The sequence below is a fragment of the Thunnus maccoyii genome, chromosome 5 (genome assembly GCF_910596095.1).
Source record: "Thunnus maccoyii chromosome 5, fThuMac1.1, whole genome shotgun sequence".
In the NCBI taxonomy this organism is placed as follows: Eukaryota; Metazoa; Chordata; class Actinopteri; order Scombriformes; family Scombridae; genus Thunnus; species Thunnus maccoyii.
In genome coordinates this window covers 30997128-31013124 of record NC_056537.1, presented here as the reverse complement: position 1 = coordinate 31013124, position 15997 = coordinate 30997128, and the positions used below count along the sequence as shown (strand labels likewise).

General features: G+C 38.6%; 1 protein-coding gene across 2 annotated transcripts in view; it reads right to left on the bottom strand.

Annotated features, from left to right (window-relative positions):
- cpne2 (copine II) overlaps nucleotides 1-15997 on the bottom strand; it is a 47917-nt gene that overhangs the window by 29972 nt on the left and 1948 nt on the right. For both annotated transcript variants that reach the window (XM_042412514.1, XM_042412515.1), the window contains exons 2-9: nucleotides 14331-14531; nucleotides 6238-6417; nucleotides 5887-5961; nucleotides 4418-4489; nucleotides 3602-3685; nucleotides 3266-3355; nucleotides 2850-2948; nucleotides 368-454 (exon numbers count right to left, since the gene is read on the bottom strand). In XM_042412514.1, the coding sequence (XP_042268448.1) occupies nucleotides 368-454; nucleotides 2850-2948; nucleotides 3266-3355; nucleotides 3602-3685; nucleotides 4418-4489; nucleotides 5887-5961; nucleotides 6238-6417; nucleotides 14331-14507 (864 nt within the window). In that variant the 5' untranslated portion in view covers nucleotides 14508-14531. The remainder of the gene's footprint in view (nucleotides 1-367; nucleotides 455-2849; nucleotides 2949-3265; nucleotides 3356-3601; nucleotides 3686-4417; nucleotides 4490-5886; nucleotides 5962-6237; nucleotides 6418-14330; nucleotides 14532-15997) is intronic.

Here is a 15997-nt window from a genome sequence, read left to right as displayed (position 1 = left end):
GACGATGTATGTTGATACATTTCTACTATCTGTTGTACTTTATTATCTTGATAAACAAAGCTACTAGTTTATCCCTGTGCCAATATAAAAACTCAATGGCGGGAGATAACAAGAAATAACATGTCAAAGTGATTTCATGTTTTATTCATTCTTGCTGTCTGTCTTCATAAATAGCCTGTATTGATTTGAGATGTGGGAAACATGCTTACATGTGATTCCACAGTTCTGATGTGCCACCCTTTTTTAAAGCTATATAGATTACATCCACCATCTATTCAAAAAGTAGTACTGGAAGTCATAATTTAGAAGCAACCAAAGATCAAAATAAAAGTTACATCCATCCATCCCTCTATTCATCCATCCTCACCTTACATGACTTGACAATGATAATTCCAGAGTTTTTATAATTCTTCTTCTTCTTCTGTTTCTTGGGGTTGATGCAGTCAAATTCCACCTGAAGAGCAATAAAAAACAGTTGGAGACAAAAAAAGAGTAGTATCAGCATCAGATAAGTGGAAAATATAGAAAAAAGTTAGAGGGAAAAAAAAGAAAATGAGGGTAAAAGTAGAGATGACAGCAGAGTTGGAAGGTGCAGTGAGATGGGAAGAAATGAACAGAGGAGAGACTGTGGCTTGGATCTGCATGTATTCCACACGCTGCCTGCAGTAATTTCAACTTGAGAGTCAAACTTGAAGCTGTATTATAAGCTGACTATATACAATCTACAGTCTATCAATTTGGAACTGCTGTTAGATGACTTAAACCCTGAACGATTAAACCAGATTCAACATTTCACAGACACAAAATGTTGTTAAATTTGTTATAACGGAGCATAAAGGAATAAGGGAAACTGTATGGGAAACACAGCAATACTGTTTATTAAAAATACTCCATGTGTATTTTTATATATGAAGATGAAAGAATAGTTAAGCATGCTGTCTTGTATATCACACAGTAATACACTAGATAGCAATGTGTTTCAGACACGCTGCACAGTTTCAAATGCCTTAAGTCAGTTGGTGATTCATATGACAGGTATCTCTAAATGCCTTGTCGTGTTACTAGGGCTCAGCTAAAGACTGTTTTACATCTCAAAAGCACCTCTCATTTTGTTATTCTTCTCTTCACTCTCTCTCTCTCTCTCTCTCCATCCCCCATCTCTCCATCCTGTCTCTGTCTTTTTTCACTTGTTATTTTGTCCCCCCCCCCAACCACATTACCACACATGAAGACACTCAGTGGGAGAACAAGTCATGATGCTGCTTTGGCACATGCACACACGCAGTTTCACAAATTAACACACACGCACACACACACATAATGAATGAACGGTTTTCTGATCTCCGCATCTTTACATCTTTAGCAGACCAGAAATGCAAAAGTGAGAAGAATAAATCTCAATAGTATTTATTCATTAGCATCGCAGACTTAAGACTCAACCAAATCCTCTGTGGCCTTAATGTGTGAAAAATGTAGCAAAGCATATCTATGCCTGATTATTCCAACTTCATTGTTGATGGATGCAACTGAATGCATTTAAACGGCAAATTAGCAAGTACAGGGTAAAAGTGGGATTTCTTGGTTGATGACATGTCTCAGTTAATCTGTGAAAGATCAGATACTGTAAATGCTGTTTAAAATAATGGTTTAGTGCTCCAAAATGATTCAGATGGATTCAGCAGCTTAGGTGTCACATTATAAACTAGATGATGTAACGGTCTACATCCAGGTAATGACCTTCGCATTGTAAATTAAGCTACAGCTAACATTTCCGTAATGCAGGATTTGCTTCAATGTAGTGGAAAGTCTGCAGCTAATTACACAGTAGCAAAGAAAAATGTTGGGTCAATATAAAATTGAGAAAGAAGAAAAGAAAAGAAGAATTTGCTATTCATAGATCCTTACTGCTAATAGGGGGAAAATGTCAACTTTGGCCTGAGGGTAGTGTCAAGTTCAGCTCTACATTATCTGATTTTGTTCAACTTTAAGTTAAACTTAGTCTGCTGTGTACTTAGTCTGCCTCTGTTGTTACTTGAACTCTGCTTTGCTTGAAGCTGAATGTTGATTTTAACAACCCACAAGCTAAGATGCATGATAACATACAGTACATGTGAGCATATTAACAAATATTTTGCTGTTTTATACATGTGAACATGCTGATGTTGAGTATGTAACATATAGCATGTTAGCCTGTAATGAACAGTTACTGTTGTCACATGCTGCTAGCATGTTAGTGTTACAAGATGTTTAGCGTGTCATGTGCATGTTGTCTCCAAGTAGAGCTGAGGCTGATGGGAATTTGGCCATTAGCTTTCTTTCAAACTTTACATTGTGAGATACCTCAGTCAGGTTTCAGAGTACCAGGGTTACACTGGTAACCACATGTTTAATAGGTATCCAGTCATGAACCAAACACTTAGATACATAATGTTTGGTTCTAAGCTGTACTTAAACACTAACTAAATGAAAGAACAAAGCTGCAACAATTAGTCGATAAGTTGCTAACTATTAAATTAATTGGCAACTATTTTGATAATCGTTCTTTAAGAAAAAAAATCTGTGGTTCCAGCTTCCAGCAATGTCATATTTTCTGGTTCCATGATAATGAACTGAATCTCTTTGAGTTGTGAAATGTTGGTCAGGACAAAAGTGGGAGAAAATGATTACCATTTTCTGACATTTTATAGACCAAACAACTAATCGAGTAAAAAATGACAGATTAAACGATAATGAATATAATCGTTGGTTGCAGCCCTACATGAGAACGTAACATAACTTTCTGTACTCATGTATAGATGACATTACATGGAAATGATGAACATACACTTTTAATGCCAAACATGTTTTACCTCCACCGAGTTCTGGGCTTCACTCATCTTGGAAACTGTGGTTTGAAACTCTCCTATGAAGTCGTGGCCTCCATCATTGTCATAGTCATAACACAGGACCTGTCATTGTGTAGAAAACATCATACCATCAACTTTTCTATGCAGTGGTTAGTGTGTATAGCTTCTTTTTTGCAACACAAATCGCTACTTCGTTGATATTTTTACTCTTTTTACTCTTCTCCACATGTGTCACACTCAATTATGTTTATAACATAGGACCTGATGACACAACATCATAAAATTACTTTAATATAATGCTAACCAGTGCATAAACACTGGCACCTTCTGTCCTTCTTTCTATTGTCAGTATGCAGTGTAGCAAGTAGTAAAACTGAAAATCCATATAATACCAGTTTCGTAACAAATGAAACTCTAACCTTGATGTTTCTCTCCACATCTCCATTGCAGAGAGAAATGAGAGGCACAGTAAAGGGTTTCCACGCTGGGTCTAAAGTGTTCTTTATGACCTGAAGTCACAGACACAGAAATAGGCACATAATCATTAAATTATACAGCAGCACATAGGATGCAGTTGTAGCCACAGTAGAATTATTTAAACTTGGGGCTGTAATCAGTTTCACCAGCCTTCTGCTTACTGTTAAAGTTACAGTGCATCACCTACTATATTAGCTGGTTTAGCTGACAACGACAGCTCGTGGTTGACAGTAATGACAGTTAAATGAAGGTGGTTTTAATCCCCACCCATGACTCACCTCTGTCCTGTGCACCAGCATCCATTTGCCATCTTCACCCTGTTTGTGAAACTCCAGATAGGGGTCTGACTTCCCAAAGAAGTCCTGCAGAGAACAGAGACACTGATAAAGTCCTTTTTAGGATGATTCCTGTTTTATCCTCTTTTCTCCTCTCCTCGGCCAAACTGCAACACATGTATCATCACAATTTGACCACTGCAGATGATAAATGAAATTGCAGTGGCCACATTGGGCATGCATTTTATTAATTAACATATTTATTAAAAGATTTATTACTTAATTATTTATTATATAAAACCCTTCTGTCTAGTGTTCTTTCTAATTGCACTGGTCACCAGTCAGAGTTTGTACCACAACTCTTTCAGAGTCGCTTGTAAGTCACTCTGGATAAAAGTACCTGCCAAATGACAAGATGTAAATGTAAATGTTAAATGTATCCTGGTGGTTTGACCAGAGGGTGCACAGCTGACACACACCAGCATGAGTTTAAATCACAATTCAAGCTGTGCTGTCTCTCACCCGCTGTCATTCGTCCCTTCACCATACACCAGCAGCTACTTCAATCAGTCCGAAATTAAAAATAAATTGTTATAAAAATAAAAATAAATTTCCAACCATCAGTGCACCTGATAGCTCATTAGTTGGCGGACAAAGGTGCAGAGAGTGAAAACATTTACTGTAAATGTTGTCTGTGTGGGCTTGGCAATTGTGTCCTACAGTAATGTGTGTTGCTCTAATGCACTGTGTGTGTGTGTGTGTGTGTGTGTGTGTGTGTGTGTGTGTGTGTGTGTGTGTGTGTGTGGTCTAACCACCTACCTTCTTATCCAGTTTACGCCCACTCAGGGTCAAAGTGATGATTCTGTTGTCAGACAGCTCCTGAGCTGTTATCTAAAATAATATTACAGCACAACATTAGCTGCAACAAAAATACTGGCAACTTTTAACATTAACAACAACAGTAATGGCAGCAACCTCAATAACATCTTCATCATCACTGCCATCCAGGGACATATATTCCCGTAAAAATTGGGGGTGGGGGGGTGGGGCATTGTAACAATAGCAACGATAGCAACCCTGCCATACTTCACCCACCGCACCATTATCACTTCTTTTATGTGAGCCTGAAATGGCCCACATGTAAAATAAAAAATGTGGTCCAAATATCCCAAATCAAATGTGGGCCTTTTTGGGTATAGATGCAGTGCTCTCAGGTATGTGTATTCTGGATGTGGGCCAGTTCTAGTTCATCTGCTTTGTTCTTGGTTGACATACAGCACGCTTGTGGCCCAGATCTGGGAAACAGGAGTGGACTGCCCAAGTGCCATCATTCCACGCCGTATGTGGGCTTGGATGAAAGTTCCGAAAGTGTAGGGTGTGGGCCGGATCTGGGTCACAGCAATTTTGCTAACTGGGTGAGCTATTAATGAGCCTGACCCAGGGCTTAAATTTCAAATAATTTGAGAGGTATGAAGCTATTAAAAAAACTAGAAAGTAAGATTTGAATGTACACAAAGCATCTTTATTATTATGACAATAAAATATGGTTTATATCAAAGAGGCATAGCCTATGTCACACATGCTCATATCATGAAACCTTAATAAAATCCTTTAATAAAAAGTGCCACATCAAAAGTCATTAGGCAAATCAAAGGCCCTAGAAGGTATAAATATTTATAGCTTACTTGCACGAGAGACCCCTTCTGAATGAGGGCTGGCTATTCCATATAGTCATATACCTCAAAAATAAATTGCGTGAAACAGAACATGAGGCCAAATGAAAATAGAAAAACAGGTACCTGCAGTTAGCTCAGCTGGTGCAAGGAACCTTCAGTATATGTTGTTTTAAACTTTATTAACATGGGTCAACAGTTTTTCTTGCTAGGTTGTTAAGGAGCCCTTCTTGGCTTAAGATGATGCGAACCCCTCAGCCTGGCTATTTGTTTACATAGTTAAAGATGCATGAAGCACTTTGAGCAGGATTAGGTTTATCATTTCTGACTATCACATCACTGGGCTATGAAAGCATATATTCTTTATGTTGTAAGGAAATATGAAAGACAGAAACAAAAGTCAGACAAATTTGGTGCAGTAAAGGGAAGCTGTCACCCCTGCTTCCAACCTCTCTGCTGTCATCATCATCAACAACAGCAACCCTGCCATTATAGTTAAACAACAGCAACTGCATCCACATGACCTACAGTGGCAGTGTATGTGTGTGTATCAACGGGAAAGAAAAAGAAGAAATAAGAGTTTTAGATACAGAGACTACATTTAAAAGAAATTACCGTAATGGATCCCTTGCCAGCTGGTTTCCCATTGGCTAAGATTAACGGTCTATGAAGTTTCTTATTAGACACGATCTAGTAGACAATAATAGAAAGACACAAGACAGGAATCGTTAAGAAATGAGTCGGACAGAACACAAACCTAAAGAAATATAGGTTTGAACCACTGAACATTTATTCTAACCTATTCTACAATAAAATAGTCTGAAACTTATCACCTGAATCAGTTCAATTTAATAGTTTCCCAGTCCCAAAGCTAACTCCTTATCTTTAACTATACCCTCTATGGCGACTTCTATTTCATTTAATACAGAACCAACTTTGGACTGAAAAAGAGAAATCATTCCATACCACTCCAAGTGTGCAAATGAACTCTCCCAAGAAGTCGTGTTCGTAGAGCTGCGTAGCACACTTGTCTTCATCGAACATGGCAAAGCGAAGCTTCTGAATCTCCTCAAAGTGGTAGTCCACCTGAAACTTCACTCCAAACACTGGGTTCAAGTTGTTCACAGCTGTTTCAGTGCGGCTGAGCTAAAACAAACAAAAAACAATGAGAGAGAAAATCATTTTAACAGATGCAATTTGAGTGGATTGTGGTTGAAACTGTGTAACCAGTGGAACAGTATAGTTTCACCAGAAAGGCTCTGAACAGTGGTTAATTTTTAACATCAACCTGTTCAGGAACGGTGGATTAGAATTTGTCATTTAATTAAATATGGCAACCTTTTATGAAATTGTTTATGTTTACATGCACACTAGGAGTTAGGAGTCTTACCCTGGTTGTGATCATACTCAAGATATTACATTTAACATGGAAAATAATATAACCTGGTTATATTGTTCCATTCTTATAACATCATGCAGGTTTCTGATAGTGTCAGTGCAGGCTTGTGCAGCCTCCCTCTGTCATATCTGTACCTACTGAGTAACGTCTGTGGTCGACGACTAACTAACTTTAGTTTCTGGCTGCCTGGACTTGGCTTCTCCATCTTACAACCAGTAATGAAAGACAAGTAATTCAACTTTAACTTCAACTTTATTTGGCTTATGGCACATGGAGCACCACAACTTTTTAAAACAAGAAAAGGTATTGAAGGTACAAATGTAAGGAATGTTATAACCTAAAACTATCAATATGAAGGAATCAATTCAGTATAAAGAGGCATTGGTATACTCTTACACAGCTGCTAGCCTGCTGCTAACACTCTGGCTGCCCTTGTCTAACTGGCCATAGTGGCCACGTCAACCTGTAACTTCACTTCCTGTTAGTGGAGGGCTTGCAGCTGTGCCTTGAGCAACTTCTGCACAAATCTGTTGTTTTTTTTTCTCCATGACCTACTCAGTCATTTTCTGCCAACCCCTGAGAGAAAATGTCTGAGTCTTTACTTTTACTATTTCTAACTGTGTCTGTTTGCTGTTTGGTGTTGGACAGGGAGTGCACAGTGAGACTGAACCCAACACAACATATGCATAAAACCAAAACAAAGAACTAAAAGAAGCTGAAAACCTCAGTAGAGTTGCAGAGTTGGGTAAAGATTTCTACACTTGTTCAATTCAAACTATAAAAAAGTCTAAGAAATGTTGATTATTGTAGATTTAAGACCATAATGATTTAACCCTCAACTCGATTTTCCTCATTTTCCACTCTTTTCCTAGGTGAGTCCAGCTTTTAACTATTACAAGTCATGAGTTCTCATGGCCCCAAAAAATAGCCCGGACAGCACACAGACAGATCAGAGTGTGTGGGTGTCTCTGAGAGTCATGCTATTTGCTCTGAGTCCTCTAAACCAGGTGGTTGGATGACTAATACTCTCTGACCGTGCTACTCTCAAGTCTGACTCACCCAGAACACACTGCATAGTGTGTTTATCCACCATTAGATTGGGTCAGTATAGGTCTGGCCTGTCACCACTCCTGAATTAGAGTGAATATAAAATACCTTTTTGAATGGTTATTGGACTAATACACAGGAGATGGTTGTCATGAAATGTCAACACCCTAAGACTGAATTACATCTGTCATTCTGCCCATTCACAGACACTAAACAAAGTACTTTACAGTACATTGTTTGTGTGTCATCTTTTACTATAGTGTGTTGTGATGTAGTGTTTCAGTGTTGCTGAATTTAACTGAGCTGATTTGAACTACTGTCAGACCAGATTTATTGCAGTTGTACAGACTAGTGTTTTCAAGCTTTGTGTTACTGTGGATATACGTCTGAATATTGTTTTCTGATGACCCAATGTTGGCTGGTCAGTCCACCACATCGGTGGAGATGCCCTGACTTTTCATCTGATATCATTATCGAGTAAACATTTGAATTTGTTTTACAGTTTGGTTTTTAACCAAATACCTGCAAAACTGTTGACATTCACATCAGCCTCAGTTGTAATTTGTGTTCAGTGTATTTTGAGTATAGTGTGTATTAACTGTAAAGACACAGGGTGCCTCAGTATAATGTACCTTTTATATGCCATTATGAATGCTTTTATCCAAAATCTCTCATAGAACCAAGAAAAGAGAGGCTGCAGACCTCAGAGGGAAAAGGGTTTTAATGGGTCTGATGCATGGGAAGAGAGCAGAGGAAAATGAGTGCATTTTGTAGCTTAACAACACTAGGTCAAAACTAGGGATGTACTGATCCAACTTTTCAGTCCCAATACTGATATGGACACCTGGGTTTTGGTATCAGCCGACAGTGAGCACCTCACTGTGTAGAAGAGACTGGGATCATTCTTTTATGTGTAAAGCAAAATCAGGCTTCACTTAAACATTGCTTTCCTAACATTGTAAAACAAAACATAAATAAATACATAGATATAAATGTACTGAATTGTTATTTATTAAAATAATGGTATCCGATACCAGATTGATCCATTGTCACCAATACCCGATCCAGCTATTTGAGTCAATGTCGGAATGATATCTGACATCGGTATCAGTGCATACAGCCGGCTAATCAAAACCCAGTATATGGCTGGAACATGTATGAAATGCTAGAGGGCTTTTAATTGTACGTTGCCTGGTTACCACCAGACATTGCAGTGTTTTATGTACGTTTATTTATTTGTAAAGCACTTTACATGCAGTAGTTGTAACTCAAGGTGCTCTACACGTAAGAAAAACATTAAAAATACTTAAAACACATTGCCCTAGATTTTGGAAGAAGGGTTAAGATTTAGGTTTTTTTATGTTATGTACGAGCAACCATGACGCATTCAGCTGAAAGTTGCCAGTTAACAAGGTCACTGGTTAACTGGTTAGACCGAAACAGGTTCTGTATGGTTATCTGGTGTCTTTCAGGGGAATGTGTCATGGTTGTTGTAGTGACGGCAGCTGTTGAAAACACAAACAGAACATGTAGGTGTCCTCTTAAAAGTCTTAAGACTGGGTGCGGGCCCACCCATAAAAACCAAATGCCCGGCAAGTTACTTTCCTCTGGTGCTGGGACTGAACCCAGCAGTCTCACCAGATGATGGAAATGAATCACACCCTTGTGGTACTTCATCTCCTTTCTGCCCTATTTGTTTTTATCAGTCCATCTTTACTAACAGATACACGAAATACAAACCAATAAAACAGGCAACTGAAACAGACAGTTTTCTCTGAGCTACTAATGGGGCAATAATAACAATATGAACAGCTGGATGCCATGATAGCTTCTTACAGGGCAATGATAACCAGAATGTCTTGAGACTGTAGTCAAACATGAAAATTAAATATCACATATGCCTCAATAACATCCCACAATTTGTTCATCTTACTGCTTGGCCTGAGTTCTGCCATGCTTTTCCAGAGTTTATAAGAATTTGTGGAACATATGTTGTTGGCTGGTGTTTATTGAAAAGTTGTTTGCCCATTCGTGGAGCTGATACTATCTGAAAGTGTTTAAAGTTAACAAATATGGACTGGTATGCATGTGGTTTTTACAGTCCTGCAGCTTAACTTACACTGTTTTACTGTACATAAAATGACTTTTCTGACTATGTTTGGCAAACGTTTGTGTGCCTTGGAACAGAGTGTGCACTTGGCAATTTAAAAAATTGTTAATGACCAGTATGAATAAAATGAGGGCGTTTTATGCTGTCTGCTGGTGTTCAGCAGACACGGAGAGAAAACACAGGGACGCTACAGCCAAACAGCTAAAAGCTAAGAGGTTGAATCAATGAGACGAGCCCAAGAGGCTTCAAAAACTCAGACATCAGAGAAGTTGCTGCTAAAAAGGATTCAAACAAACCTGCAGCTCCAAAACAAACACGTAATTGCAAAATAAAGTCTGTAACAGAGTTTCAACATCTGTAATTGATTTTTTCAGCCCAACACAACATTGACATATTATCACTTTTAAAAAACTTATCAACTTGTTAGCATAAGCATTATTTTCATTTATTTTATTTGTGGTTGGTATAAAATACCAAATGCCTTTTCACTGATAACAGTTCTCTATGCTGCTGAAAACACCGCTGATGAGAGCCATGAGAGTCAACCAAAATAGTTCAGTTCATAGTTAATAGTTCAGTAAGCTGAGGGGAATTGCAGAGTCGGATGATAATACTCAGTGGTAACTAAAAGTAGTAATTAGGTTTTATAACTGCTCTCTTGCACAGTTAGAGGAATTTTTCTTTGTAATTCAGATTTTTGTTTTGTATTTATTTGTATTTCTTTCACTTGTATCTGGCATGTACTGCATGTAGACCATGTGTCTGCATGGACTGATCTGTGTTCTTGCTTCTCTCCTGCTTAAGTTGTGACTAGAGCTGCAACGATTGGTTGATAAACTGATCATCAGAAAATTAATTGTCAACCATTTTGATAATCAAATAATCATTTTAGTAATTTTCTTTTTAACAAAATGCTAAAAATGATCTGGTTTCAGTTTCTCAAACGTGATGATTTGATGCTTTACTTTGTGAATTGAATACTTTTGGGTTTTGGACTGCTGGTTGGACAAAATAAGACGTCTACAGATGTAACATTTGACGGTGTGAAATTATAACAGGCGTCTTTACTATTTTCTGACATTTTATAGACAAAAAGATTAATCGACAAAATAATTCACGGATTAACCAGTAATGAAAATGTTCATGGGCTGCAGGCCTAGTCGTGACCAAATATTGGAAGTGGATATTATGTATTGGGGAGGTTGCATCAGTGGTGTGACTACGACTGTAGCAGGCCACAAGATTTGCTTTTGACTCACTTTGTTTTAGGACACAAAACATTTGAAAACTTGATCACAAAAAAACACACAAAAAATACTCATGAATTCATCACAACGAACGAGTCATGTAATCCATGAATATAATAATATTAGTATATGAATTATTAGGGCAGCTTTAATAATCCAAAGGTTCATGTTTATGTGAATTTAAATTGGTTGTTAAGTTACCAAACAGAGGAGACAAACATTATGTTCTGGTAACGTACCTCATCACTTTCCTTAAACTCCCCATTTTAATGTGTATAAATAAGAGAGCAATGTCACTAAAATTAGTGTTCAGAGTTCAGTATCAAAATATGAGTTAAAGCTAAAACAAGATGTTCAGCAAATGAGGTTCAAGGCTACGTAAGGATGCACTTTACAGTAGAACACTGCTAAAGATGTCATTTTAAACCCTGCTGATTTCAGCGTCCCTGCTATATGTGGGAAACATCACACTGCCTGTGAGCTCTCACTCGCAGTGTTACAGGCGGTGTCCATGACACGTGTTGAGATTAGTATTAGGATTTGGAGTTCGGAGAGAGAAAAAAAAATCAGAGGATTTAGAAAATAGCCCAAGTAGTCTGCTAACTGGGTGCCACGTCATTTGCATAGCTGAGATCCATATTTATGTAGGCCCATCATGTCCTTCAAAGCCTCTCTAACACCAGTGTTAGCTGCTATCCTAATTTTCTATCATGGTTCCCACCTCTCTGTCATTCTCTTCTCCATCGTCTCTTTCGCTTTCTTTTGCTAATTTTTCCCTCACCTTCTCTTTCCCTCCCCGCTCTTCTCATCTCTTTCTCACACCTCCTCTCTCTCACACTCTTACCCTCTCTTACCCTATCTCGCTCTTTCCCCCTGATGGACCCAGCTGCTTCTCACACCTCTAATGTATCTCACAAGACAGACGAAGATAGACAGAAAGTGAGACAGAGAATGACACGGAGGGGGAGAATGGCGACAGAGAATGAGAGAGACAATCAGAGAAAGGAGGGAAGCGAAAACAAAGATAACAGGAGGAGATCAGAGAAAGTGAGAAAGCCGGAGTGTGAGAGAAACAGCGAGCTGTGGATAATATCCGAGAAAAGGTTTGGGCCTCATTTCGCCTCCTCCGTCGTTCCCTCACTCCAGGAGCACTAAGCTTTTGTTTCCCTACCTGTTACCATAGTAACCGGTGGCAATTTAACATTGGAGCCACATGCCCTGCTGACCGACAGCTAGCTACAACCCGAGGCATTCGCCTACACACACACGCACACACACACAGGAACACACACAAAAGCTAGCTTGCCCTGTTGACCAGCTGTTCTGAAAAGCTACTAAAAAGCCTTGAAGCAACAACCCACACACACCAAAACTTCATCACCATGTTCCTCTTGAGCATCTTCAACTTAGTGCTCATGCATTTCTTTTTTCTACGGTATGAAAACACACCATATACAAATTCTCTGTGCATGGAACCATAGCAAGGCAGAAGACTATCCAAACAGGAAACAGAAGGCAAAGTGCAATGTGCCTGAAGTCAACTTATCATTTGGAATATGGACTATATTCTGTGTCAGCTCACTGATGCCAGCATGATGCATAAAATCTACAGTTGGTTATTATTTTATCTATTATGATGCTGATCCGGCTCATCCTGTGCAGGGTCGTCACTGACTGGAGCCTCTCCAAGCACACACAGAGCGACAAATGCATTCACACCAACAAGCATTAACTATTGCTACATGTCATACATGAGTTACCATGACTACCAGTTTCCCACTTGTAAACATTGTTCACATCAACGTCAAAGTTGTGATTATGACTAGGAAACTCAGATTTTTCTGAAAAGATCCAATATACTGTATATTACCCGTCAAAAGTTTGGACATACTTCCCATTCACCTGAGTGAACATGAACATGGAGTGAACCACAGTCTCGGTCTGTCATATTGTGTGTATGTTGATGCACACACAATGCAAAAATGCAGAATGTTTCTTAATAAATCTCCAGTTCTATCCAACCTACCGAAAGCAACCAGAATTGAACACCCTGTGAAAGGAAGTAACAGGTAGAGGAGGAATGTGGTTTAACTTAAGAGTGGAAAGTCATGCGCAGTACTTGTGCCGCAGAACGCCAAATAAAGTTGTTGTTTTTTTTCCCAAGAAACAGATAACTATAGAATTTTCTTTTACCTTTTCTAGTCTATATTCCTAATGAACTGGAAGATTTACTACTCTCTACAATACTAGTGATTACATTTTTTACATTACAAGTAATAACAACGCATGTAATATAAATTAATTATTTATGGGAACTGAAAATATCCATCCATATAGTGTAGTATTCGACACTTTACATCTAAATTAAATAAACAATCAAGGAAAAACTGTGCGACCTAAAGACACATTTTGCACTGAATTTGGGCAACTGTATAGTTTAAATTGAAAGGATGCTCAAATATTCAGCCGTTGGTTTATCTTTTCCACTTTCTCTGCTTTTCCAACACATCTATGCTTTTCTTTTACTCACATAGTTCCTGCTGCACAATCAAAGGTTTGTAGTGATGACATGTAGTGGAAGTGCCTGATATTTCAACGTCGGCAGTAAAAACAGTACGCTTACTTGTGAACCGTATATTATTAACTTTGGAACCCTAATAGTGCCTTTAACAAGCTTTACTATATCAGACTAACGTTGGAGCAGTGCACACAAATCTTGCAGCATCATACTAGGCTCAGCATGCAGGGCTCATGCCAGGTGGTCAAGACATCATGAGTTTGGATCTGGTTCACAGCATATAATGTGTGCAAAGACATGAAGAACAGAGACATTTACAAACTAAATCCTGTGGTCCATTTGCTTTGCTGGAAGAGTCAGCATGGTGGACGTAACCTTGAGAGCTTTTCTAACAGTCAAATCTTCATCCTCCCCACAATTTTCTTTTTATTGCCTCTTCCCTTTTATCCTCTTCTGTCCGCCTCCCTGGAGTTACAATACACAGCATGGAGAAACACCAGAAATGGGTTTGACTCCTTGTGATCCAGACACTAATTTATGATCTCTCTGTTCAGCGTTTTCTCCTCAATCTGCCATTTTCATCCTCCATTGATTTCTCTCCATGTTCCACCTGCTTCATGGAAACCTGCGTCTTCTTCACTCCTGCCCCTTTCTCTACTGTCCCCTCCTCACCCTCTCTCTCTCTATCTATCTCCATCTATCTTCTTCCTCCTGTGCCCATCATCCCTCCGTCCTTACCTCCACCCAGTTTCCATCCACTTCATGGAAGAGAACACAGAACGGGTCCGACTTGGAGGCTACATCTCGGTCCAGCAGGCTGGCCGCGGTGACCGACAGCTCCACCCGTGTGATGCAGTGCTGAGGTCCGACACTGCGCGTCTGGCCCTCAGTGGCCGAGCTGAGGGTGTAGGCCATTATCTGAGGTCGCAACTACTCACCCTGAAGGAGAGAAAAAAAGGAAGAAATGAGAGAATAGGATTTCATACACACCCACACACGGTCCCACATTGGCTGTTTCTTGGCTGACCACGGCTATCTTACAACAGTACACGTAGAAATGTTGGTGGCAGTTTCAGTTGGTCAGACAAGACATTTGTAGACGTCATCTTGAATACTTATGACTATTTTTGGACATTTTGTAGACTAAACAATGAATTACCTCACTTCAGATCAATCAATAAATGTAAAAAAACAATTGTTAGTTGCAGTCTTACATGAAATCAAATATTAAAAGAGTTTATTACTAATATCTCCATTTTCACCAGCATGCATGAGCTGATGTTTCTACTAATCTTCAACTAGTTTGGGCTTTTAAAAGGCTGTGGACCAAAATGTTTGCAGAGATGACTGGATGAACAATGAACTCTTCTACTCACAGCAAGATGAGCCACCACACATATTCAGTGATGGGGAATAATACTGAAAGATACTTCTACTTGTTATTAATATATGTGTGTGTAGGCTTATCCACATGTACTTAATATTCCCTATTGATTATCTTTAGAATGTTGTCTGTATTTCATGCTTTCATATTTATTCAGTTGCTCAGTGAAGACCTCTGACTATATATTTCTTGTAAAAAATAACATATGCTCCTTTATCTGCTCCTTGTGGTTATTACTTTTAGATTTTGGGGAACAATACTGACACATTTCATATTAGGAAATCATTTCAAAATACATTATTGAACAATTAAATCATAAATTCAACAAAAATATCAACATTTTGTGAAACTATGATAGGCAGGGATCTTAATGACTGTTCAAGTCTCTGCCAACAGCTGGTCTAACAATAATAATGTAAAACAAATTCATTGCTCTACTAATAGTTGAAAATAAAGGTTCACCCGACACAGTCTATATGAAATGAACTGCAGGTTGTTACACACTGTACATGCTCACGCCTGGTGTCCAGGGTAACGTAGCTTCTCGTTAGGAGTCTTACGTAACTCTAACACTTTACAGGAGCAAGTGTGTGTTACAGTGTGTGTGACGGCTCACAAAATCATAAATTACTGGAAACACCACTGCAGAGAGGAAATAAGATGTGAGAAACACACTCAGTGTTACAAGGCCAACGGTGCATTTCTCTGCTGAAATCAGAGGTTCAACTAATGTTGCAAGAGATTATGAATTTTCTTGAATTAAAGTAATATTGAAAATGTTTATTTTTGTTCAGATTTATAATATATGCATACTAAAACCATGAACAAATGAAAAAATAGACAAGTAAGTACTTACAATATAATCAAAAAATTACAATATGCCACCTGTGGTTTTACAGCCCTTAAGACTCCAGTTTAATTAAACTAATTATACTGTTTGTCTGAAAATACACACTGAGTTAAACAGATGTAAACACACATGTACAATATGAGGACTGTTTCATGCAGGATGACCCTGGTA